Consider the following 27,373-nt stretch of genomic DNA (forward strand, 5'->3'; position numbering starts at 1 on the left):
CCTCTATCAGTCTACCAAAAATCCAAGTTAGGTGAGTTTCAGGGTATTGCAGGATTAAGAGCCCAGTTATTAAATTCTTTACTTTGAAGATATTATTCCTTTGTTAATGGCTGCCTTTAGTGATGCAAGGTCCACAGCTGATGAGCCAATGGGAACCATGAATTAACTAGGGCCAGCCAGATTCTAATATTCTTACTCACATTGAATAGCACTTTATTCTGAAAGTAGTCCATTGAAATCAGTAGGACCTCTTTCGGAGTAAGGTGCTATTCTGCATGAGTAATAGTATCAGAATCTGGCCCTAAACAAATGTCTTTTCCACTGTATGTACAAAACCATTTCCTTCAACGGGAAGGACCAGATTGTAAATGACCATGGTAAGGGGCCACACAAGAAGTCTCCTTCACTTGCCCAAGTGCGCAAGGGTTTCCCTCAGTAGAAGGCCCTTTACTCCCTTTGCTCTAGCTCAGAGCCAGCGCTATGCATAAGCAGACTAAGCAATTGCTTAGGGCCCCAACCAGCTCAAAGTGACCCCCCCATTTGCTTTTTTAGTATGTGTTGTGTGGTGACTCAAAAATATTCCTGCTTAGAACCCCAATAGGCAAGCACCACCTCTGCTCTAGCTAGTACAAGGACTGCTCCATTCTGCTCCCCCTTGGGGAGTAAGATGCTGAAAAAGAGGGACTTCTCCACTTTCTAACCAATCCACAGAGTGGTGCCAGTGCACTGAGGAAGAGCAATCTAATGCCTCCAAATGGATGGAGCAGCTTGTACAATGTGTGGGTGCTTAAAGAAGCCTCAAACTGTGCCTGTCTGAGACAAAATCTCCTTGGTGTGCTTCCTGGTGCAGCTCTGCACTGCCCCCTATGCAGGGTAAGGCATAAATGTCAGGATCTAGCTCAGGATAATTTTTAAAAATCCGAAGAAGGCCAAAGTTATGACTGAAATTTTCAAAATCATCAGCAGGAGCTATATGTTAAATTCTCCCATTTGGCTTTGAAAATCCATGGATTTTTTATATTCAAAACTCCCATTAACTACAATGGGATTTTTGCACAAAAATTGTGGGTAGAACATGGTTCAGAATCAGGATTTTTAATCCTTCATATTTCGCTTTCTGATTAGAAAACAGAAGTTAATAAACATGCATGTTGTAATAAAGAAAATAAGATGAAAATTAGAGAGATCACTATTAAAAAAAATTTAAAACCATGTCTCTGTGTCTTTTTTTAAAAGTCCAGTTAAAGAAAACTAAACAAACAAAATTAATCATTTTTTCTTACATTATTCACATCCTAAATGTGGAAACAAGAAATGTAAGACCAAGATCTTACTATTAACAAGAAAGGAAACTTTATGCTTAAATTTGTATTAATTAATTTCAGGCCACATTCTAATACTCTTTTGTTAACTAGAACCTTACTCTAAGAATGATCCCACTGAAGTCAAAGGGGCTACTTGTGTAGTAAGGTACTACTCAACTTGACTAAGAATATCAGAATCTGGCCCTCAGGAGTAAGTTGAGTTTTCTGGTGAGTCTAGATCCAGGGGTAGGCAACCTATGGCACGTGTGCCAAAGGCGGCACGCGAGCTGATTTTCAGTGGCACTCACACTGCCTGAGTCCTGGCCACCAGTCCAGGGGGCTCTGTATTTTAATTTAATTTTAAATGAAGCTTCTTAAACATTTTAAAAACCTTACTTACTTTACATACAACAATAGTTTAGTTATATATTATAGACATATAGAAAGAGACCTTCTAAAAACGTTAAAATGTATTACTGGCACGCCAAACCTTAAATTAGAGTGAATTTACATGAAGAATTGGCACACCACTTCTGAAAGGTTGCCGACCACTGGTCTAGCTCCTTCTTGTAGGGGAAGAAAGCAGTAAAAGTGAAAAGATAAAGCTTTATTGCTAGAGAGTACTTTGGAATTTCACTTGGGGGAATGTTTCTTTTTGGGGTGACAAGAGCCAGGCTTAGGGTTGTTTCTACCCGAGTTATGGGGAGCATCTATAGCAGAGATGTTTCTAAATAGAGAATGGAAGTGCATCATAACAGGAGAGTGCTTAACTGTGGAAGAGGATGAGGGGGAAGGGAAGTATTAAACTCTGGTCCTGTGCAGTGTGTGCGAGTGTGTAACCTGAGGGGAAAGCACCCAAGGACCACAGTAATGGTTATGGTACAAGAAAGTGATGGTGTAAAAGTTCTCTGCATGGAGAATGGGAGTGCATCATATCTTTACGGGGCGGGGGGGAGGGGGGGAAAGGGGAAGCTAGCTGTATGGGAGAGCAAGAATAAACTGTGTTGGGCACTTAAAGGGGAAGTGCCAGCAAAGCCCTGTAGCACATAGAGCATGTTTCTATTTTGCTTTGGTGTGAAAGTTGTACCTTAACATTAAACAAATTAAAAAGAGATAAGACAGACTCATTATAATGTATTATGGTCCATTAGTAGCTCTTTACTTCCTACATTACACTCATTATGGTGTATATTGCAAATATTAGAAAATCAGCTATTCTATTTATTGGAGTGTGGAGGCAAGCTCATCAGTCTCCCTGAGGAGTAAAGCTTCTTAATGTCAATATCTTCCTTTATTTCCTCTCTCTCTAATGTATATTAGTATAAAATAAACTCTTATTAGTTGTATAAAATATATTATTAGAGAGATAATCTTTGGCATAGGTTCTGCAGTCATAAAACAGAAATATTTACTTTTAGTCGTTTGTGATGGAGAAACTTCTGGGGATAAAATGCAAGACTGATGTTCTGTCACTAGGCATTCCTGTGTGGGTTCCTCCAAAATGGTTGCATTTCCTGTTTTTATGTATTCTGTAATTAAAAAGACACACACACACACCACAACTCTTAAATTCATAATTTTTCCAACCAAAAATATGTTAACTTTTTTCTCATGAAAAGGTATTTCTATTTTTCACTTTCTCATACACAATCATTCACAAATGACTGCTGTAGAGTGTTATTTATTTTAAATATTGTAAAGCATCATAATGGCCAACCAGTCACCTCATTTAATTTGCTGAAAATATTAAAACCTCATTTTAGAACTAATCAATTTTGACTTCTGCAATGATTTCTCTCTCTCTCTCTCTCTCTCTGTATTTAAAATGCACACATCAAATGCTCTATTCTATTATTATTGTTGAAAGACATTTTTCAATTTTTGTTTTTTAAATTGGTAATTATTTTTATTAAAATAAGCTAGTGAATGTAAAAAAAATTATATTGCTTATTAATACTTTGGAGATCAAATATACCATGTTACATGCACATGCACGCACAACATCCTCCTAAACTTTATTTTAGCTGGCAGTCTAGAAAATGAAGTATTCTAAAGTTTAACTCCTTGATTTGATCCATACCCTTTCCACCTTCAAATCTCTCCTCAAGACTCAACTCTGCTGCAATGCTTATGAGAGATCAGCCAGTTTATTATAGCTAGAATGATGATCAGATGAAGCTAGATTTAATTTATTATAACAAATATGCAAATGTACATATTGTATATATTTGATTGTCTTAATACAGGTTTGTACACTGCCTAGCACAATGAGATACTGATCCTGAATGGGGCCTCTCTGTGCTATTGTAATGCAAACATTAAATAAGAACAATACATAATAAGTTAACTTCTGCTACATGACTTCATTTTTCTAAGTGATTCAGTTTAGACAAAGATAGTTTAGACTTAGTTTAGACAAAGATATTTTGACTCCTCACCCTTTTGGATTCATGTTATATGCTTATGCAGATACACTAATAACAGGAGGAGATAATTACACATATTGTAACATATAGAAGAGAACCACAAGACGTTAACTCACTGGTATCTCACTTGTAGTGTGGGCAGTTATTCTATAAATCAATAACTGTCTTTTTTCCTTGACAGTGAAATCTTCCCAAGCTGTTTAATATCCACGGTCAGCAACATATTAATTTAGCCTGGTTATGAAATTTAGTAATAACAACAACAACAGTAATAATAATATAAATAATAAAACCCAACATTAAAAATAACCCTCTGAGGCAAAGACTGGGACTAGCAAGGAAATAATATATGCCAAGTAAAGCATCTTATCTTTCAGAATTCTTTGAAGATTTTTACAAGTGTATGTTTCCTGGGTGACATTTATAAACTCTCTTGACTAGCAATTGTCTCCTGGCTGGACTGTCATATGTTCCCCTTTCTTTATAGAATGAGGGTGTGATGGGGTATACAAACCCCACAGTGGGCAACAAGGAGTTAAGGGCTGCTCTGGGCTCAGCCTGCCCTGCCATGTCACACTGGCAAGAGATGCATAAACTGGAGGATGAGTTAAAAGGGAGCAGAAAAGCTCACTTGTGGTCAGTCCAGAGAAGAGAGAGGATATCTAACTTGCAGCTTGTAAGAAAAGGGCTGAGGGAAGACAGAAGCTCTTCCCTCAACAACTGCCTGAAGGTCCCTCCCTGATGGAAGAGACGACCTGCTTCTATTATGCCCAGAGAGGGAGGCATTCCCCCCACGCCCCATCTACTAATCAAGTTTATTTGTGCTGGCTTCCTGTGTTTTGTTTATGGAATACCCCAGAAGTGGAGAGACTTGGAACTGATATAGGGGCTGTAGGGCCAGGGCATGAGAGAAGGCAGCCACCACCCCAAGAGGGAGAGAACTACTATGCCATGCCCGACTGTTCAGAGTCGCCAAGTGATCAGCTGTCCCCCTTCACAGCCTCCTGTTACAGATTGTGAACTTTGGACAACAGGGGGTGGTAGGAAGTGGCACAGCGAGGGCAGCTTTAAGGTGCTCCTGGATGTTAGACCTGTCTGTCGCCTTCACAGGGCCCTGGGCCAGAGCCTGATGGAGTGGAAGGCCCAGGCTCCCCTACCAAACCCTCCCTCTGCATATCAAAAGGCCTAAGGCCTGACCAAGTGAAGACCATCACAGTGGGAAACATAACAAGTGATAATACACTCTGAAATCCATCTTAATAGTCTCTGTGTAGAAATAGTGGATCTCTTAGATCTGTCCACAATGGAGATAAATAGTCTAGGAGACTCCCAGAATGATTTGGTCCTATCTGGATAGAAGGCCAATACTCTTCTGACATATAAGGTATGCAAAGAAGCTTCCTGTCCTGAGCTATGTGGTTTTTGGGGAAAAAATGGGTCTGGTTTAGATGAAATTCAGTTGACTCCTTAGGTAGGAATTTAGAGTGTGGACATAGAGAAACTCTGTCCTTAAAGAATACTGTAAAGGAGGATCAGCTATCAACACCCTGATTTCTCTAACTCTGAGAGCTGATGTAATGGCTATTAACAAGGCAATCTTCCCAGACAGGTTCAGTAAGGAACAGATTGCCACTGGTTCAAATGGGGGTCTTGTGAGACCTCTGAGAACTAGATTAAGATAACAAACTAGAGTGGGAGTGGGAAGAGGTTCTTCAGTCCTCTAATGAACCTTACAGTTGTAAGGTGAGAAAACACTGAGAACCCTTCCACTAGAAAATGAAAAACTGTTATCACAGCCAAATGAACCTTGATTAAGCTACTTGATAAACCCGTATTATTCAGCTGTAGCAGATAATCCAGGATAAGTGAAAGTGAAGAAGATTCAGATGCAAGTCGCTGATTTTCGCACTAATAGTTAAATCTTTTCCACTTCTAAAAGTAAATATTATGAGTAACTTCTTTTCTGCTGTTTAAAAATACCTGCTGTACCTCTTCAGAACAGGTAGATTCTATCCCTGCAAACCCTGAGGAGCCACACCTGGAAACAGAGAATGTATAGGTTGGAATGAAGTACTTGGCTGACATCCTGATAGAGGAGACAAGGGATGCACAGAAGATTGATTGCCAGACAAGGAGACGGTTTAAACAAGTAAGGGTACCATGTTTGTCTTGGCCATGTTACAACTATTAGGATAACCTTGGCTTTATCCTGCCTGATCTTGTTCATCACCCTTAAAATTAGAGGCATTGGGGGAAACATGTAATACAGACCCTTCAACCAAGATAAAAGGAAGGCATCCCCCAGGAAATGCGGGTCTCAATCCCCTCTTGAACAGAACAGATGGCACTTCCTGTTTGTGGCAGTGGTGAAGAGGTCCACCTGTTCAAAATATATCATCTAGTATTCATGGATCCAATTCCCATTTGTAGTCCTGAGAGAAGTGCCAGCTGAGAACACTGGCCAGGGAGTTTTGCACTCCAGGAAGATATATTGCTGAAATGTGAATGTGATGGACTATGCACCAATTCCATATCTTTACTGCTTTGACACACAGAGAGGTGGACCTTGCTCTGCCTTGCCTGTCAATATAAAACATGCAGGCTACATTGTCTGCCATGATTTTGATAGACTTTCCTGTAATGAGAAACTGAAAATGAAGACAGGCACTCCTGACTGCCTTTCATTCCAATAGAAACTAAATGAATTATTTGATTCAGTCTTCATGGCTGAGGATATTAGGGAGATTCCCAACCCTGAGCCGTCCTTTGCAGGTGACAAATCTGAGGAATTGTCACAGATTGAAGTGTCACTAGAGGAGGTTTTGGAATTAATTGATAAATTTAACAGTAACAGTAACAAGTCACTGGGACCAGATGGCATTCACGCAAGAGTTCTGAAAGAACTCGAATGTGAAATTGCAGAACTATTAACTATGGTTTGTAACCTCTCCTTTAAATCAGCTTCCGTACGCAATGACTGGAAGATAGCTAGTGTAAGGCCGATATTTAAAAAGGGCTCTAGAAGGGATCCCGGCAATTACAGACTGGTAAGTCTAACATCAGTACTGGGCAAATTTGTTGAAACAACAGTAAAGAATAAAATTGTCAGACACATAGGAGGACATAAATTCTTGGGCAAAAGTCAACATGGTTTCTGTAAAGGGAAATCATCTTACTAATCTATTAGAGTTCTTTGAAAGGGTCAACAAACATGTGGACAAGGGGGAATCCAGTGGACATAGTGTACTTAGATTTCCAGAAAGCCTTTGACAAGGTCCCTCACCAAAGGCTCTTACGTAAATTAAGTTGTCATGGGATAAGAAGGAAGATCCTTTCATGGATTGAGAACTGGTTAAAAGACTGGGAACAAAGAGTAGGAATAAATGGCAAATTTTCAGAATGGATAGGGGTAACTAGTGGTGTTCCCCAAGGGTCAGTCCTAGGACCAAGCCTATTCATAAATGATCTGGAGAAAGGGATAAACAGTGAGGTGACAACGTTTGCAGATGATACTAAACTGGGCAAGATAGTTAAGACCAAAGCAGACTGTGAAGAACTTCAAAAGATCTCACAAAACTAAGTGATTGGGCAACAAAATGGCAAATGAAATTTAATGTGGATAAATGTAAAGTAATGCACATTGGAAAAAAAAACCCCAACTATACATACAATATGATGGGGGCTAATTTAGCTACAACTAATCAGGAAAGAGATCTTGGAGTCATCGTGGACAGTTCTCCAAAAATGTCCACACAGTGTGCAGCAGCAGTCAAAAAAGCAAACAGGATGTTAAGAATAATTTTAAAAGGGGATAGAGAATAAGACAGAGAACATCTTATTGCCCTTATATAAATCCATGGTACACCCACATCTTGAATACTGCGTACAGATGTGGTCTCCTCATCTCAAAAAAGATATACTGGCATTAGAAAAGGTTCAGAGAAGGGCAACTAAAATGATTAGGGGTTTGGAACAGACCCCATATGAGGAGAGATTAAAGAGGCTAGGACTTTTCAGCTTGGAAAAGAGAAGACTAAAGGGGGATATGATAGAGATATATAAAACCATGAGTGGTGTGGAGAAAGTGAATACGGAAAAGTTATTTACTTGTTCCCATAATATAAGAACTAGGGGGGCCACCAAATGAAATTAATGGGCAGCAGGTTTAAAACAAATAAAAGGAAGCTCTTCACACAGTGCCCAGTCAACCTATGGAACTCCTTGGCTGAGGTCTAGGATTATAACAGGGTTTAAAATAGAACTAGATAAATTCATGGAGGTTAAGTCCATTAATGGCTATTAGCCAGGATGGGGAAGGAATGGTGTCCCTAGCCTCTGGTTGTCAGAGGGTGGAGATGGATGGCAGGAGAGAGATCACTTGATAATTGCCTGTTAGGTTCACTCCCTCTGGGGCACCTGGCACTGGTCACTGTCAGTAGACAGGACACTCGGCTGGATGTACCTTTGGTCTGACCCAGTATGGCCGTTCTTATGTTCTTAAATTGGCTAGTTGATGTGGAAAGAGGAAACCACCTTTGGGAGGAACTTCTGATGAGAATGTAAGCAAACCTCATCCTTAAAGAAGATTGTATATAGAGGTCCTGACATTAATGGCCGCAGCTCCCCTACACTTCTGGCTCAGCTACCAGAAAAGCCACCTTCATTGGTAGAAGCATCAGAGAGCGGGTATCCAACAGTTCAAATGGGGGACTCATAAGTCTTGACAATACTAAGTTTAGAACCCAAAGGGGAATGGGGTCTTGTACTTGAGGGTATAATTTGATTAATCCCTTTAAAAATCTTATGGACATTGGAAAAAAAAAAGTAATTGTCCACCTTAGGACCAAATAGCAGCCAGATGTACCTTGATAGAACTAATCGTCAAATGTTGGTGTTTCAGGTATAACAAGTAATCCAGAATATGTTGAACTGAAGAACTAGAAGTTCATACCTCATATTGATGAGCCCAGATGAAGAAATGCTCCATTCAGGTAAGTCGCTCTTGTAGAAGGCTTTCTACTATTTAGTACGATGTCTTTAATGCCTTTCAGGCAAGCCTGCTCTCTAGTATCTAGCCATAGAGCATCCATGCTGTTAACTGAAGGGATTGCAGGCTTGAATGGAGAAGGCAACCATGATCCTGGGAGATTATGTCCAAGTCCAGTGGAAGTGATTGGAGGTTTGACTGACAGCATCAGGAGAGTGGAGAATCAGTGCTGATGGACCCCTGCTGGGGCTACAAGTCTGACTCTGGCCTAGTCCTGTCTTATTTTTGGCAATACTCTATGAATGAGTGAGATTGGTGGAAAAGCTTAAAGGATCATGACTGACCATACCAGTAAAAAAGCATCTGTCATGGAACCCAGACTGTGGCCCCATAGGGAGCAGAACTGATGGCACTTCCTGTTGGACTTTGTCACAAATAGGTCTACTTGGGGAAAAACCCCAGCTGCAAGATGTAGCTGGCTACAACCAGGCGAAGAGAGTGCTCGTGATAACTCATAAACGATCTGCTCAGGTAATCTGTTAGGTCATTCTGTATGCCTGGCAGGTAAGATGTTTCTAGATATATTGAGTGGGCAATTGAGAGCTCCCAGAGTAGAGTCACTTCTTGACAGAATGGAGAAAAGCGGGCTTTCCCCTGCTTATCAAGGCCGCAGCTCCCCTACACTTCTGGCTCAGCTACCAGAAAAGCCACCTTCATTGGTAGAAGCATCAGAGAGCGGGTATCCAACAGTTCAAATGAGGGACTCATAAGTCTTGACAATACTAAGTTTAGAACCCAAAGGGGAATGGGGTCTTGTACTTGAGGGTATAATTTGATTAATCCCTTTAAAAATCTTATGGACATTGGAAAAAAAAGGTAAAATATTTATCAAGGTAAAACATTTCCGCCACATTGTCTGTGAGGACTAACAGGCTGCTTTCCCTGATCTGTGATAGATAGCAAGCCAGTCTGACAGCTTTCAGTTCTCTTACAATGATGTATAAAGCTAAGACCTCTGAGGACCATAGAACCTACATCTTTAGAGAACCAAGGTGGACTTCCCATCCCAGGGCTGAAGCAACTGCCATTAGCATGAGAGTCAGTTGTGGGCGGGCAAATGGAATATCTACCTATATAGTGGGTTGATGTGTCCACCAATCTAGGGAGGTGTGGACATGAGAGGCCACCCATACCACAGAGTCAAATTGATGGCAGCTTGGCGAGTAGGCTGATGTCAACCAGCCCTGCAGAGTTGTGGTCTGGCGTATTGAACCATGTAAGTTCAAGAGGTCATATGACCCAGCATGCTGTTGTGACCAGGTGAGCCTTCAAACCAATGACAATTGAACAAATTGCCTGGAACCTGGAATGTGAAAGAAAGACCCTGGCTTAAGCTGAGTCCAATACAGCTCCTATCTCTCTATCCTCTGGAGTGGGGACAGAAGAGATTTCTCTGTGTTGAGTAACAGTCCCAGAGCATTGAAAGTTTACTGCATCACAGCAACACTGCTCTGCACTTGCCATTTGGACCAGACCTTGACAAGCCAGTCATCTGGGTAGGGGTAAACCTGCACTCCTGCTCTTCGAAGGAATGCAGCTACTGCTGCCATGACCTTTGTAAAACCTTGTGAGCTGCTGATAGGCCGAAAGGTAGTACAGTGCACTGGTAATGGTTTTGATTTGCCAGAAGTCAGTGGTACTTCCTGTGATCTTAATTGTTTGCCACATGGACATAGGCATCTTTTAAGTCAACGGCAGCATACCAGTCCCCAGGATCCAGGGAAGGGATAATAGAAGCTAGAGTGACCATGCAAACTTTATCCTTTTTGAGAATGTGTTGAGTTGATGCAGATCTAAAATTGGTCTTAGACCCCCCCCCCACCCCGTCACTTTTGGAATTAGGAAATATTGGGAATAAAACACCTTCCCTCAGAGGCCACATGGAAGCTGGGGTTTACCAGAGAGTGTCAGCTGGTTCAAGGAGTGCTTTGTTTATAGGAAGCGCTATCTTTGAGGGCAAAGATGGTTGAAGGATTCTGAGGAGTCTGTGTTGTGTCTCCTGAACGTCTTCTAAGGGGATATCTTGACTGAGTGCCACCCTCCTGAAAAGTTCTTGAAATTGTTTACAGTCATCCACGTTCTGTGGAGGCGGAGGGAAGAGGGCTCCGTCCGGGGCTGATGGAGAGTTAGCTGATGGTGAGTCAAGATATGGTGTGTAGTTTGCAGTCTCAGGAGGGGGCTCAGGCACCCTAGAAGTGGACGGAGCTGTAGATCGAAGCACAGAAGGAGGATGATTGGTAGGAGGATGTGGCCAAGGGTACCACTGAGGCCAAGGCATAGGATAGAAGAACCCAGGTGCCACCCACGGAGGGGTGAAGTAGGGAAACTGAGGCTGGTGGCCTTGAGCTGTGACCTGATGTGGGAGAGGTTCCAGTGGAGGAGGAGAAGCAGGAAGGGAGAACTCTGCCTGCTGCTGTAAATTGAGCTTGCTGTCAGTAAAGGTAGCCAGTTCAGGTGGAGAGAGCAGCTGTTCAAAAAGTGAGCCCTGTGTATCTAGGAGTGGAGAAGGAGGTCATGTTGAGGGAGAAACTGTTGCTCCTGCTCCCTGGGCTGTGCTGAGCCTGCTCTGTGCTCTAGTGCATTATTGAAAGTGAAAGTGACAGCGCCGCAGACCACTTGGAGGTGCCCTGCAGGGGGTCTGCTGCTGATGCCTGGGCAGAAGACAGGCTCGGTGCCAATGTTCTTCTCGGTGCCGAGGAGCGCGCTGTCGGCACCGCATCCATTTTCCGTGCCAAGGACGAGCACGCTGTCAGCACCGCATCCGTTGTCCATGCCGAGGGGACTGGTGTCACGGGAACCTTCCCGGCACAGGAGGTCAGGTCCCTGCCTCTGCGCTCTGTTGGAGCTGCAGCTGAGGCATTAGAAAAAGCTGAGGTGCCTGCCTTTGGCCCTGTCAGCACAGAAGGCGGGGATCTCGCGGGAGAGCCCCTACCCTTGTTAAAGTCTCTAGTCTGAGACTGTTGTGCTTCTTGCCTCCGCTCCAGGGAGGGTGAAGCAATGCCCCCCCAACTGATTCGGATCTCGCCGGGTAGCATGTGGGAGCAAGTTTAATTTTCCCCGTCTCTGAAAGTGGCTGTAGGGATTTTTCCATCAGCAGCATTTTAAGCCGCAGGTCCCTGTCGCGCCGAGCCCTAGACTTGAGGCTCATGCAATGGAGACACTTCACGGGGAGATGAGTTTCTCCAAGGCACTTTACACAATGGGAATGCTCATCTGACGTTGGCATGGAGTCCTGACAGGAAACACACCTTTTGAATCTTGAAGCCCCTGGCATTGTGAATTAGAAATGGCAGGAGAGAGTCTCAATGGGAGACAAGCCTGAGACGATTTTTTTTAAAACTAAGTAACTAACTATGTAACTATACTAAGGGAAGGGAAACAACTGGGATGTAACTAATAACTATTTCTATGTTCTTTGTTACTGTTTCCTATAGAGACCAGGGAAGAAAAGGCAGCACTGCCCCAAGTCCCATCTTCAGCCGAGGACAGTTGAGAAGGAACTGAGGAGGGTGCAGTACACGCGCACTCAGGAAGATTCCAACAAGAAGGGACATACCAACTGAGTGCTTGCATCCCGACCAGACACTGCTACCGAAAATCTCCGATCAATGGCGCCGGGATGCACCGTCACCCACAGGGGCAGCATTGAAAGAAGCCATGATTCTACCTGCTGATTCTGCAGCATCGAGCCCCACCTTCAGCAATGTTCTCTTGACTAGCCTGCCCTCACTGACTAGGGAAGAGAACGCCTGTCTAGCATTCTCCAGAAGCAGCTCTCTGAACTTTTCCATGGAGCTCTATAAATTAAAATTGTACCACACCAGCAAAGCCTGTTGTTTAGTGATATACAACTGCTGTGTTGAATACATCTTCCTGTCAAATAAATCCAGTTCTTTAGCATCCTTCTATTTTGGGGTGGTAGCTTGGTGCTCTCTCATTAGCTGCCATCATGAATAATGAGCCTGTTGGTGGGTGAGTACAGAGGTACTCAAAACCTTGGGAGGGCAAATAATATTTTCTTTCTGCTCTTTTTGAGGTGGGAGGCAATGAAGACGGAGACTGTCATAGAGCCTTATAGGCTCTATCACCCCAATAGTTATCCTGGAGGGACCCAACAATGATAAAATGTCAATGTGATGTGACGTGACAAGGTGATGTGAAGATTCTCTAACCTCTTTGACCTATACATCTAGGTCTCTTACTCTGGAAGCAGTCCTATTGTATACAATGAGAGTAAAGAGTAAGAAGGTAAAACAGGCCTCACTGTTGTAATATATAATCCTACACCAAGCAAAAGAAAATTGATTTTCTTTGCATTTGTGGGAAAACACATTCTTTTCTTGTCATTTCTCTGAGCTGCCTGCTTACTCTCTCCTTTTTTCATAATAGCAAGAATCCTGTTGCCTGAATTAGTCAAAGAAAAGGATTTTAATATAGAATAGGGCAGGCTGCAGAGAAGAATTAAAGGATGGTCCAACATGCACCTGCGTCATATTAGCATGTGCTAAAACTAAAACACAGCTGGTTGGTTTAATTTTAGGTCTCCCAGCCTTGGCAGAATTCCTTTCATCTTCAAAGCCTAATTATAATTCCCTAAATGCCAGCACTGTTAACTACTTCAATATTTAATGGTATCATTTTGCTATATCCATTGAATAAATATCCAGTAAACTGGCCTTACTTGGCAAATCCTGATACTTTATTGTTTGAATGGAGAATGCCTATAAAGGCATTTGTTCAGCAGCAAGTGAAGACAACTAAACTGCAATAAGTAGTTCCAATTTTTGTTTTAACTCTGAAGTTTTATGCAACTCGCATCTACACAAACCACAGAAAATGACTCCATCTAGCATATGAGAAATATTTAAAAATTGAACTGTCATTTCTAATCAATCCATCTAGGATTAATAACTACAACAGAATACTTAAACAGATGTGGAGTTTGGTCATTTTGTATTTGATTGCTTTTGCAAGTGATTTAATCAGTTTTCTTTCGAGCAAAAAATGGGCAGATGTTTTTGCAGATGTGGGCAGACTCCTCTACCACCCAAGCCTCAAATATTGAATACAAAGTGAAACAAAGACCCCAAATGAGGGACACAATAAAACTATCACTGCAAGAGCTTTAACTAATCAAGATGATGGAAAAGACTGTGAGGTAAAAAAATCACAACCACTACTAGAATCTCTTCCAAATTCTTATATGCAACAGCTTTTACTTGTTTTAAACATACAAATTCTCAAAAGCCACTTTGGGAATGGTTGCATGATAACAGAGGCCACCATGCCCACAGAAACATTCATCTTTGATTTTTAAATATTGGAGACCTTCTTGCAGGAATACCATGATCTTGTCAAGAATGATAGGCCTTTTTATTCATGTAAGAGGAGGCCTATATCCAGAGGTGAAAGTAAGCCGGTCCGGTACGGCGTACCAGCAAGAGCCACTACGCTGTGCCAGACCGCACCGGCTTCCACGGCCAGAATTTAAAGGGCTCAGAGCTCCCGCGGCTGCGGGGAGCCCAGAGCCCTTTAAATCCCCCCCCCCCCCCCGCAGCTCCGGCAGCCAGGCTGGGGCCGGGATTTAAAGGGCTCAGAGCTCTCAAAGCTGCGGGGAGTCCAGAGCCCTTTAAATTCCCCTCGCAGCTCCAGCAGCCGGGCTGGGGCCGGGATTTAAAGGGCTCAGAGCTCCCAAAAATGCGGGGAGCCCAGAGCCCTTTAACCCCCCACCCCCCGCAGCTCCAGCAGCCAGGCTGGGGCCAGGATTTAAAGGGCTCGAGGCTCCCTTGCACACTGGAGGTGGAGACTTTTGCCTAGCAGTACCCGTAGAGGGGAGGCACTCACACCTCATGCCTCCAATCATCTTTTTGTTAAATTTTCAAATAAGCACCTTTGCACTTTCTCCCACGCTACCCTTCCAGCTTGAGAGGAGCACCTTGCAGATGTCTGTAAAAGTAATGCATTATCTTCATTCAAAGTCCTCCTTAAAACTCTCTTTTTCTGTGATGCCTACAAAACACTTAACAATGGCTACATTGTTGATGTGCTGAGACCACTGCCTATCATGCTGACCCATGTTATTTCGTTGTTTCCTGGTACTCCCTCATCTGTCTATATGCATCTGTTGTCTCTTGTCTTTAGATTTGACACTGCTCTCTTTGATACCGTATGGACTATCATTTTGTGTTTGTACAGTGCCTAGCACAATGAGGTCCTGGTCCAAAACTGGGCTTCTAGGTAATATAAATAATAATAACAGAATCTTTAAAAAGAGAACTTTCACTGCTCTTTTCTCAAGTGTTATTCTGCATGTTCCTTCAACTGCATAACAGGTGACAGACCCAGAATGATAAGCCAATGTAAAATGATCAACTTGTATTTAAAAATATGCCTCAAAGAAAAAAAATCAAAACACGGTGCAAGTATCAAGACAACTGAAAAATAAGATAAACTCTGAAGAGTGATGGATGAGTATGTGAGAATCCTTCAAGATTACATTCCTTGAGAAGGAGTATTATAGATAAGTGATTTTCGCTTCTTGGAAGAACATCTTGGAACACTTTCACTCCTGAACAGAAACGATTACTTACTACAACTATGGTTCTTCAATATGTGATGTAGAGTGTATGCCAAGTAGGTGTGTGCGTGCCTTGCACACTGGAGGTGGAGACTTTTGCCTAGCAGTACCCATAGAGGGGAGGCACTCACACCTCATGCCTGTAGAACCTCCTCAGGCTATATGAGGTGGTGCCGCCCTGACTCCTCTCAGTTATTTGGCACCGAATGTCCAGGGGAAGATTCCAATGCAGAGGAAACAGAGGGTGAGTTGTGGAACACACATCTGCATCATATCTTGAGGAACCACAGTTACAGTAAGTAACCATTTCTTCTTCTTTGAGTAAAATGCAGATGTGTATTCCAAGTAGGTGACTAGTGAGCAGTATCCACACTGGAGGCCAGGTTCGGAGTCTATTTGAGTAAGGATTGCAGGATTATTCTTCCAACATTAGCGTCCACTCTGGGAGAAGGCATGATTGCATAATGGTCCGTAAATATATGGATGACCATGTGGCTGCCCTACAAATGTCCGATATGGAAATGTTATTGAGGAATGCCACTGATACTGCCTGAAGTCTCCCTGAATTCGCTCATATCTGCTGCAAAGACACAGCCGATGCTATCTCATACGCAGTCTCGATGCAAGATGTTTTCCATCTGTGCAGAGATCATTTGTCTCTTCATGCGGTCTGCAAATGATAAGAATAGGTGAGGCGAAGCATGAATCTGTTCAGTCCTGTTCAGATAGATGGCTAGACAGTGTCTATACTCTAGCATATGGAAGCGTTGCTCCTGTGGGGAAGAATGTGGGGAAAAATACAGGCAAATACACTGCCTGGTTTAAATGAAACTGAGAAATCTGCTTGGATACAAACTTTGGGTATGGCTGGTGCATAACCTCGTCCCTGGAGAACTGCATATTAAGGAGGTCCCACCATCAGGACCTGTAACTCACACACGCTCCTGGCAGAGGTAAAGGCTATCAAGAATGCAATTTTCTGAGAGAGGAGGGGCAGCGGATAGGACACAATGGGCTCCAGTGGAGGCCAAATTAGACCTGTTAACACAGTGGTAATAGGTAATAATTGGAGATATACCAATCTCCTAGAACTGGAAGGGACCTTGCAAGGTCATCTAGTCCAGCCCCCTGCCTTCACTAGCAGGACCAATTTTTGCCCCAGATCCCTAGATGGCCCCCTCAAGGATTGAACTCACAACCCTGGGTTTAACAGGCCAATGCTCAAACCACTGAGCTATCCCTCTCCCAAAGTGTTCAGATCCCACAAGGGGACCAGTTCTTGGACTGGAGGATGTAGACAGAGAACTTTCACAAATCGCATCACCCTGGTGTTGGAGAAAACCGACTTCCCTTGCATTAGAGGATGAAACGTAAATATCGCTGCCAAGTTAACTCTCAGCGAACTGTGTGCCAAGCCTGATCCCTGCGGTGTAGCAGGTACTCCAAGATGTCCTGGATGGAAGCCCCCATCATATGGATCCCACGGGCCAAGGACCACATGGAAAACCTTATCCACTTTACTAAGTAGGCGATTCTAGTGGAAGGCTTCCTACTGTTAAGTTCAACCATTGGATAGCAGCTATGCCATTCCTCCTCATTCAGTCATTCACAGCCACACCGTAAGGTGCAGGGAACTGCTTGCCGGATGCTGGGTGTGGCCACGGTCCTGTGTGAGGAGTTCGGGAAGGAGAGGAATTGGCTTGTGAAACTGAACAAACAGAGCAAGAAGGTCCAAGAACTAGTGCTGCCTTGGCAATGCCTGGGCAATGAACTGAGGAAGGATCAGGATAGGAGGGAACAAGAACAGAAGAGTCGACTGCCAGCTGCAGTGGAAGGCCCTGAGCCCCGGTACTCCAAAGGGCAGAAGCCCCGAGCCACCCTAGCCCGCAGTGCTAAAGCCGGGAACCCTAAGCCCCAAGCCCCCCCCCACCTCACTGGGCTAAAGCAGGAGCCCTCCCACCTCATGGGTCAGAAACCTCAGGTCCCCCAACCCCATGGGGCACAAGCCTCGAGTCCCTGCACCCTACGGGGCTAATGCTGGCAGCCCAGAGTCCCAAGCCCTGGCACCCTGTGGGACAGAAGCCCCAAGCCCCAATGCCCCACGGAGCAGAAGTCCCCAGTCCCTCATGGCTGAAGCCCCAAGCCCCGCCCCTCAATCCAGTGGCTGAATCCTGGAGCCCTGAGCCCCACCTCCTGCCACTTGGGGCAGAAGCCACAAGCCCTCCACCCCACAGGGCTCAAGCCCCGACCTCCCAACTCTGGCAGCTGAAGCCCAGAATGCAAGGCTGGGACCAAAAAGCAGAGTAGGTCCTCTGCAGCCTGATACGCTGATGTCACTGACACTGTCAGCACTGGCATCATTTCCGTTGGTACTGGACTCAATGGACACCCAGAGGCCAGAATTGGAATCGACGGTATGGGGTTTCTGCTCTCGCTGCTCTGTACTGAGAGAAGTTCAGAGGCACTTGTGCCAACCCACATGCCAGAGCTGCCCTGTGCCAGTCCATGCTCTTCTTATGGGAGGCAGAAGGGTTTCCATGGAACCGGTAGTGCTCCCGATTGGTCTTACTCAACTTCTTCTTTGTTGCAACAAAGAAGAATGACTCCTGTGCCTTTTCAGAGAGGTCTCTGCCTCAGAACAGGAGGCAGCAGCACTTTCTGAATCAGAGGGCGATTTGTATCTCGATGAAGGCCTTCAGTACTGGCTCAGGCCTCAAGGCCAGTTCAAGCAGGTGCTGTTTAACGTGAAGGTCCCATGCCACCTAAATCCTCTTCTTGGACGATCTACATTTTTCTTTCCATTTTTTGTTGAAATTTCAAATTTTGACCCTCTCTAATTAGCAGCAATTTTTGTAATTGTGCTGATGACAGTGATATTATAATTTTTTTAAGATACCATCTGGGCAGGATTCTTGTTCTTGGATCTTAGTTCCCTAGAATGAGACTGATGGAACTCCTTCAATTATTTAAGTTTTTGACCCTAGAGAGGATGGCTGTAGAAGTGTGGAACATGAGCCTGGCCCTGCAACTGAATGTTATAGACTATCATTTGCCAAGTATAAATATTGACCTTTGAATGTTCCATTCATTTCTTGATTGTAATTGGCAAACCAGTTCCCTGCTGGAGAATTCATTTTTGCATTGCTCCAACTGTGTTACTGAAGATCAGTATATTCATACATGCTCAATTCTGTATGGTTGCATATATTTTTTTATTAAGTGGTTGCCTCAACCACTTCAGCCTATGCTTTAGCATCCCAGTGCATACCTTGGCACATTCACTCCTGTGTTTTTTCTCTGGCACTTTGATGTCAAACCTGGTGCCTGTCTCATCTCCTTAGAACCATATTCTTGTAACCTCAGCTCCATGCACAAGCCAGTTCTCTTCAAAGTGCTCCTGAACTATGCAACCTTCTTTTACTTGGTACATCAGCCCCTGAATAAGGGCATTCCAGTGTCTCTCATGTCTTTTGGTGCATCAATGCCTGCTCTGAATTCTAAACATCAAAAAGAATTAAATCCATTTTAATGTTTTTTTGCTACTCTGCCATCCAATCTGTTCTGGCAAGTATGTCTTTAAAGGAGCAAAGGTTGCTTAGAGGCTTCAATTTTTCTGTGTGCAACAACTGTGCCCATAATGGCAGCTATGTTCATTGCTTGCCTGCCTTAGGGTCAACAGTGGATGCCAAATTTGCCTGCAGATGTTATCCTGTGTATTGAGGAAATGTGAGGAGCACCTTCAGACTCTCCATATGCACCCCACTGAGATTTCTGTGTCCGGCATAAAGCCAGCCAGGAATCCTGTGAAGTACAAACTCTCAGAGATAAAGCTTGAGTTGGTGAAGACTGCTGATTGCCCCTACTCAGTGCTGGCATTGCATACACTGGCACGGGCCTGGCTTCCTCATTTTTCAATCAGTTTTACTTCTAATGTACTGACCAACCAGTTCTGCAGTACTTTAAAATAATAAACTTTAATTAAATTGATAGAGACAAGGTGGGTGAGTTAATATCTTTTATTGGACCAACTTCTGTAGTGAAAAGACATGCTTTCAAGCCCCACAGAGCTCTTCTTCAAGTCAATGGAGCTCTAAAGCTTGTCTCTTTCACCAACAGAAGTTGGTCCAATAAAAGATATTACCCCACCTTGTCTGTCTTGCATCCTGGGACCAATACAGCTACAACACTACAAAGAATAAAACTGAAGTGAGATATTACCAATAGTTAATTTACAAATAGTAATGTAATGTTAAGTGCAAATGATATATCAAATAAGTGTGACTTCTTACATTTTGTTATCAGAGGGAGAAAAAGGTGAAATTTTTAACACGGTACAACAAAATGTGACCCCTGAAATGTGTGTGCTTTCCAAACAATAACCATGTACTGCAGTCTTTTTAATTCACAAGAAAATCATGAAGTAACACAAGAATAGAATAGTATACATTTTAATTTACCTGTCACTTTATTCTAATTTATCTCTCATATGATTAGTATATGATTTAATATGACTTACCTTGAAGTAGTGTAGCAATTTGTAGTGACTGCTGAGATGGATGTTCTTTAAGGATATCTAAAACAGTTCTACCTAAATTGTCCTTTATGTTGGCATCAATTCCTGAAATAAAAAGAACTATAATGTACTGTGGAAAGAGAAAAAGGTGGCATAGCAAAATAGAGCTACCTATATCTGGGCTATATTCAAACAGTGAGCCTATTCCACACAAACCACCCCAGATTTCAGATTATCAGAGTTTCCTGTGGATGGAGAGGGATGGGGGACTTGTTGCTGATGTCCTTTATTTTTTGTGTGCTGAATCCATACATTTTGGTTCTCTTCCTGTGTGTACAGCACAACAGACATTTTGTTCTCAAACTTGCCTCTAGTTTGATATAAACTGAGTCACACAAACATTGAGTCCTTGAGTGGAGATGTTACTTTTGTTTCTTCTTGTCTGTAGTATTTGCTTAATCTAAAATAAAGTTAATTTAGACTGTCATACATGCTTTACTCTGTGTATATGAAAAAACAAGGGTTGAGGAAGGCTTTTATTCTCCATGTTATAACAAGTGAAGTCAAGACTTACAGTCAACTTTGTCTTATTCCCTGCAGGCTTTTATATCCTTTTGGAGTATATGTTACCCCAAAAGTGAGCTCTATTAGTGTGGCTAGAAATCCTCCTAAAGTGACATCTAGTGCAAATGATGCCAATCATATTTCATAAGCAAACAGTTCTGAGCTTTAGGGGCATAGGTAGTGTTGCTAGGTTGCACAAGGGGATTTCTTGGTTCAGACACTGAGGGGCTTGTAGGATGAGTTGGAATTTCTGGGGCAGGTAGGGTGCCAGGGTGAGAGGTACCTCAAAAAGTAGGGGAAACTCTTTAACAATCCATCTGAAGGAAGCATGAATCCTCTGAGGTGAGAGGTCTGCTTTCATCTGCCTAAATCTCCTTACAATTGAGGGGGTCTCAGGAATCTGCCCTTCTTGGGACTCCTTCACAATTGAGGGATTCTTGTAGGAAAGATGGTCTGAGCTTAACCTCATACCTGTTTTACTTCCTGGTTTGCTACCCACTTGGATTGGTGAAGAACCTGATTTAGGGTCTGTTTAGTATGTGGAAGCCAGATAGAATGGTCACTTTCTGGCCCTGGAGCAGGAGAGCTGGCTCACTGCATGAATAGGCTGTTAGTGCATCACACAGTGCTGCTGCAGCACCTGAACACCAGTGTGCAGCTAGAAACTTTCCAAGTCTCGGTGGTCTACTCCATGTTCTCTGGAAGCTGATGAGCCCCTAATATGCAAAGTTGACATCACCAAAAAGTCTCAACATACATACTTTCTTTGCTGCTTCAACATACATACAATCTCTACCTGCTGGCAAGGAGGAACTATACCCACGCATCTAGGCTAGCACAGAAGATAAAAAAGAAAGCACTTTTTGAAATCAGAAACATCAAGGACACTTGATAGTCTAGAAATCACATGAGAAATGTGGTATACCTGTTTCTAGTAAAATGCGTACTACATCCACCTTTCCAAATAAAGCTGCTTCATGAAGTGCACTCCCCTTTTCTGTCTGGAATAGAACAATATTGATGCATTAAAAACACTGAAGTACCAAGAAATCCTTTCAAAAAATAATATATTTAGACAAAGAACATTTACTTTTTGCTCCCAACTATATTAAAAGACTGTTGTCTGGGCAAGAATAATTACCAATAATATTTATTAAAAATCTTTCATACAGGGCTGCAACATACAAGAGTAGAGAAAGTTCTATGATAATGATCACTTAATAACCATATAAAAACAAGATGCAGTAAATAAACGTGGCCCTCATTCAGCAGTTATTAGGCAAAATTCCTAGTGAAATCACTGGGAGTTTTGCCTGAGTAAAAACTGCAGGTCTGACATCAAAACTTAGGGTAAGTAAATAAATCTATCTTCATACTGATACCCATCACAAAAGTATCTGGGTGCCTTCCATACAAATCAATAGCAATAGTGAAATCCCTAGTGGATCCCAGGGAATCTCTGGCTCTTCTCCATTTTCAGGGTAAAAACTCTACTTAAGGAAAGATTTGTTTGTGTGTGTGTTTTAAATCTGTTGTTGTTGTTTCTTTTTTTACTTTTCTGGAGGGGTGTATTTGAGTAGAAGGGGGTATCAGTGTTATGAGTTTCTCTCGTGCTATGGTGGAAAGACTTTCAATGAAAAAATACTTTTATTCTGTGCATTAAACTATTGACTTTTGTTATTCCTGAATATAAGAATGTACCAGTCTTGTGACACAAATTATATTCCTTTCAGGTGCAACACAGCATGAAACTTAACATTGAGGGTTACACAGATTTGCAATTGCAAGAAACTTAGTTTCACATAAATGGCAAAAACTGGAAATACCTCTTGCTATCAGGGGCGGCTCCAGGCACCAGCACGCCAAGCACGTGCTTGGGGCGGCAAGCCACTGGGGACGCTTTGCCGGTCGCCATGAGGGTGGCAGGCAGGCTGCCTGCCATGCTTGGGGCGGCAAAATGCCTAAAGCCGCCCCTGCTTGCTATGGCATTATTTTGAAATAAAACAGAATTTTTTAAAGTGTCAAATGTGAAGTCCTTTTTCATTTACAGCTGATAATGCAAATATAGTAGCACACTTTTAATCTCGATGTTATAGCAAGTAAAAGTCAAGACTTACAGTCAACTTTCTCTGTCTTATTCCCTGCAGGCTTTTATATCCTTTTGGAGTATATGTTACCTCAAAAGTGAGCATTATTAGTGTGGCTAGAAATCCTCCTAAAGTGACATCCAGTGCAAAGGATGCCAATCATATTTCATAAGCACAATGGGCCAAATTCTGCTCTCATTTACATCATTCAAATCTGGAGTGAATCCACTGATTTCAGTTTTCCATGCAGTAAATACAGAGGCCCTAATCAGGACTGAGACCCCATTGTACTAGGTATATAGTAGAAGACAGTCTCCCTGCTCCAAGTAGTTTATAGCTAAACAGAGAGAATACATAACAGGTGGTCATGGAAAACAACGCAGGAGGGATGGAAAAGAGAACTTTTATAACTTTTATAGGAACACCACATAGATCACCTATGTCGTGTACAATTTGCAGGCTCATTTGCGAGCTGCAAGATTTTTTATTAGTTAAGTGTTTTAATTAGGGCTGTCAATTAATCACAGTTAACTCGTGATTAACTCAAAAAAATTAATCACAATTAAAAAAAGTAATTGTGATTAATCACATTTATAACAATAGAAAACCAATTTAAATTTATTAAATATTTTGGATGTTTTTCTACATTTTCAATATTGATTTCAATTACAACACAGAATATAAAGAATATACAATACTCACTTTATATTATTATTTTTATTACAAATATATGCATTGTAAAAATGATAAACAAAAGAAATAGTATTTTTCAATTTTCACCTCATACAAGTACCATAAGGCAATCTCTTTATCATGAAAGTGTAACTTATAAATGCAGATTTTTTTTGTTACACAACTGCACTCAAAAACAAAACAGTGTAAAACTTTAGAGCCTACAAGTCTACTCAGTCCTATTTCTTCTTCTGCCAATCGCTAAGACAAACAAGTGTGTTTACATTGATGGGAGATACTACTGTCTGCTTCTTATTTACAATGTCACCTGAAAGTGAGAACAGGCATTTGCATGGCACATTTGTAGCCAGCATTGCAAGGTATTTATATGCCAGATATGCTAAACATTCGTATGCCACTTCCATGCTTCGCGCACCATTCCAGAGGACATGCTTCCATGCTGATGATGCTCATTTAAAAAAAAAAGCGCCAATTAAATTTGTGACTGTACTCCTTGGGAGGAGAATTGTATGCCTCCTGCTCTGTTTTACCCACATTCTGCATATATTTCATGTTATAGCAGTCTCGGATGATGACCCAGCACATGTTCATTTTAAGAACACTTTTACAGCAGATTTGACAAAACGCAAAGAAGGTACCAATATGATATTTCTAAAAATAGCTACAGCACTCGACCCAAGATTTAAGAATCTGAAGTGCCATCCAAAGTCTGAGAGGGACGAGGTGTGGAGCATGCTTTTAGAAGTCTTAAAAGAGCAACACTCTGATACACAAATTACAGAACCCAAACCACCAAAAAAAGAAAATCACCCTTCTGCTGGTGGCATCTGACTCAGATGATGAAAATGAACATGTGTCAGTACGCATTGCTTTGGATTGTTACCAAGCAGCATGGAAGCACGTCCTCTGGAATGGTCGTTGAAGCATAAAGGGACATATAAATCTTTAGCACATCTGGCACGTAAATATCTTGCAACGCCAGCTACAACAGTCCCATGCAAACGCCTGTTCTCACTTTCAGGTGACATTCTAAACAAGAAGTAGGCAGCATTATCTCCTGCAAATTGTAACAAACCTTGTTTGTCTGACCAAGAAGTAGGACTGAGTGGACTTTTAGCCTCTAAAGTTTTTACATTGTTTTATTTTTGAATGTAGGATTTTTTTGTACATAATTCTACATTAAGTTCAACTTTCATGATAAAGAGATTGCACCACAGTACTTGTATGAGGTGAAAATTGAAAAAAAATATTGTTTTTTACATTGCAAATATTTGTAATAAAAATAAATATAAAGTGAGCACTGTACACTTTATATTCTGTATTGTAATTGAAATTAATATATTTGAAAATGTAGTAAACATCCAAAAATATTTAAAATAAATGGTATTCTATTGTTGTTTAACAGCGCAATTAATTGCAATTATTTTTTTAATTACTTGACAGCCCTAGTTTTAATATATAAGTAAAGAAGAGATTTTTAATGAATCTCTAATAGGCAATGTGCCCAGTCCTTATCATTAGGCAGTTCATAATGGATGTGGTTTGGAGGAGATGATTTAAAGTACAGGGTGGTAGCTTTGCAAGTTGATTCAGGGAGTGTGTTCCACATACAAGTGTCAGCAAGAAGGGTGGGGCATTGGCGTTTGTGGGAGAAATGGACTGACAGGCAATGGACATTGCCATCATTAATGAAACAGAGTGGGAAGGTGAAAACAGGGTAAGATAAAAGATTGGATAAACAGAGGTAGTTAAATTGTGAAGGGCCTTCACAACTATGCAAATAATCCTTGCATGGAACACATTGTATTGTGCAATGTCATTTAAGACTAAGGGCCCAAAGTCTATCACTCACCAAAACCTGTGTATTTTTCATATGTTTCAATTAAAATGAAAACTTCAAAGCATAAACAGTTGAAGCAGATTTGTATTGCCCACTTCTAAATAATTTCAGACTGAAGGACATTGGAAAGACCTGGGAAACGAATAAAATGTGTGATTAATTCAATCCAAAATTAAATGTTGTCTATTATTAGCCCAAATATTTGCTAAGATTAAAAGTGGTCAGGGAGTACAGAAGAGATTAATAAAATGGCTAAAGTAAACCTTCCATTTACACAAATAAATGTTTACAAACACAAAGAAGATTGCAGATACTTCTATAATTGTGTCTCTACATTCTGAGAGTTCTTTACTGCTGATAAAGCTGAATTTGTTTAAAGAGTATGAACATGTACAATTTAATTTACCACACGGGATTAAAAATTTTTATATTGTTCTCTCCCAATTAGTGATGCAGAGCAATTTAATGAAGACTAAAACAGCTGAGTTCAGTTTTAAGTAACAGACTGATATTCAGTTTAATGATCTGATAGTAATTATCAACAAAAAAGTATTCAGAAGTTACAGAAGTAATAAGTTAAGAATATAGAGAGAGCCAACTTGGCAATGTACCAAGATGCAGAATGAAGGGAATTTATTGACAGAGAAGATGGATATTGCTGGGGAAATAAATAAATTCCTCACCGTGGACAGAAGAGCAAACATGGCAGAAACAGAAATTGACCCAGCACATAATGCGGAAAGTGAAACAAACTAAAGGTTGCTTCAAAACTGGTTAAGAAAAATTAGAGCACCTGAAAATAAAGGCAATTGTAGGATTCTAACATAGATGGCAAACAAAATAACATTAAAAAGTAGTGAGTATTTTTCACTCCTCACTAAAAATAGGTGAGTTATTGTACAAAGGCTAGCAAGAAACTAAAGTAAAACCTATATTTAAATGAGGATCAGTGTCAAAACTAAGAAACTAAAGTCTTTTAAACACTGTCTGTCATCAATGTTTCTAGTTTCTAGTATGACATCATGTGGAACACTTCAACATCTGCAAAATGCTCAAAAACAGCACAGATTTAAAATGACGTCACATTTAAGAAATTTAATTAACTTGTTTGAGAATCAGCAATAGTAAGAGTCAAGGGGTGAAGTAGGCATAAACTGAAGAATGTTTTCAATAAAGTATTTTATACATTATAACTAGATATTTATATGAAAGTTAATATGTATCATATTGATGTAGAAACTGTATAAAATTGACTTAGGAGAACTCAAAACAGTGGTGAAATTATTCCAGTTATATAACAAGGGAATATCCAATATCTTGTGGCGCTATTGGATAAAAATTCATCCTTGACATAATTCTGTTGATATATATGGCTCTACAACAGGGATGATTTTCAGAGCAAAATACTATTTCTTATGCTAGCCAGCATTAATGCAGTTTCAGTCTGTTTCTTCCCCATTCATTTTCTGGAGATGCAAAAGGAGATATATAATCAGAAATACTTTTTGGAGGGATGTGTTACTCCTTGCTCTAGCTTTCTTACTTTCAAATAGTGGAACTAAAAAGGATAATCCTGGCAGCCAGCAAGCAATTTTATATTTGAAGTAAAAACATTATTTTTACCCCAAACATAGTCCAGCCATACAAAACAAGAGAAATCACAAATATTAGGTAAGACAGGGTCAAACAGTACATTTCTACTCCTACCTTTAACCTAGAAGCCAGATCATTTCCCCGCATTGAAGAGTGGCTGTACATGGTTTATTGCTACAGTACTGTATATATTTTACCTTCCGATAGTTTTTTATTTAAAACTGGCACCCTATTAAATATGGAACTGTATGCTACTGAAAATAATTATGTTGAGTCAGAAGTTTCAGGAATCTGTTGCAGTACAATTTTGGTGCAGTGAATATTGCTTTGAACTAGGCTTATGTAAGAAGACCAAAAAAAAAAATCAGAAAATTCAACTCCTGAGCATCCATATCTTTGTCTTTAGAGCTGGATAGACCGTTGGAAATTGAAGCTATGTGGCTCTAATCATTTCTACAAAACAAAACAGCTTCCATTGCAACCTTCACTTAACTGGTGGAGTTAGAAATGTGTGACAACCAAAGAGGTCTAGTGAAGCAGGCAAACTAGTGGATGCAGTTGAACTTGCCAACAGCTCTCTGCTTAAGTTGTGTTTTAGCATTCTTATATATTCTTCGTGTCTATGTATGTTGAATAAACTGATTATCTGTATATCTAAAGCAAAATCTCAGGCAAACTTATTGTCTAGCTTTCATACTCTGTTTAGCACAAAGGACCATAGCCTCAATA

The 27,373-nt window shown here is 41.4% G+C and overlaps 1 protein-coding gene across 2 annotated transcripts in view; it reads right to left on the reverse strand.

The window, feature by feature from the left end:
• ANKS1B (ankyrin repeat and sterile alpha motif domain containing 1B) overlaps positions 1–27,373 on the reverse strand; it is a 764,239-nt gene that overhangs the window by 605,180 nt on the left and 131,686 nt on the right. For both annotated transcript variants that reach the window (XM_044981810.1, XM_044981801.1), the window contains exons 5-7: positions 21,357–21,432; positions 19,871–19,972; positions 2,717–2,833 (exon numbers count right to left, since the gene is read on the reverse strand). In XM_044981810.1, the coding sequence (XP_044837745.1) occupies positions 2,717–2,833; positions 19,871–19,972; positions 21,357–21,432 (295 nt within the window). The remainder of the gene's footprint in view (positions 1–2,716; positions 2,834–19,870; positions 19,973–21,356; positions 21,433–27,373) is intronic.

The sequence above is a fragment of the Mauremys mutica genome, chromosome 1 (genome assembly GCF_020497125.1).
Source record: "Mauremys mutica isolate MM-2020 ecotype Southern chromosome 1, ASM2049712v1, whole genome shotgun sequence".
Lineage (NCBI taxonomy): Eukaryota > Metazoa > Chordata > Testudines > Geoemydidae > Mauremys > Mauremys mutica.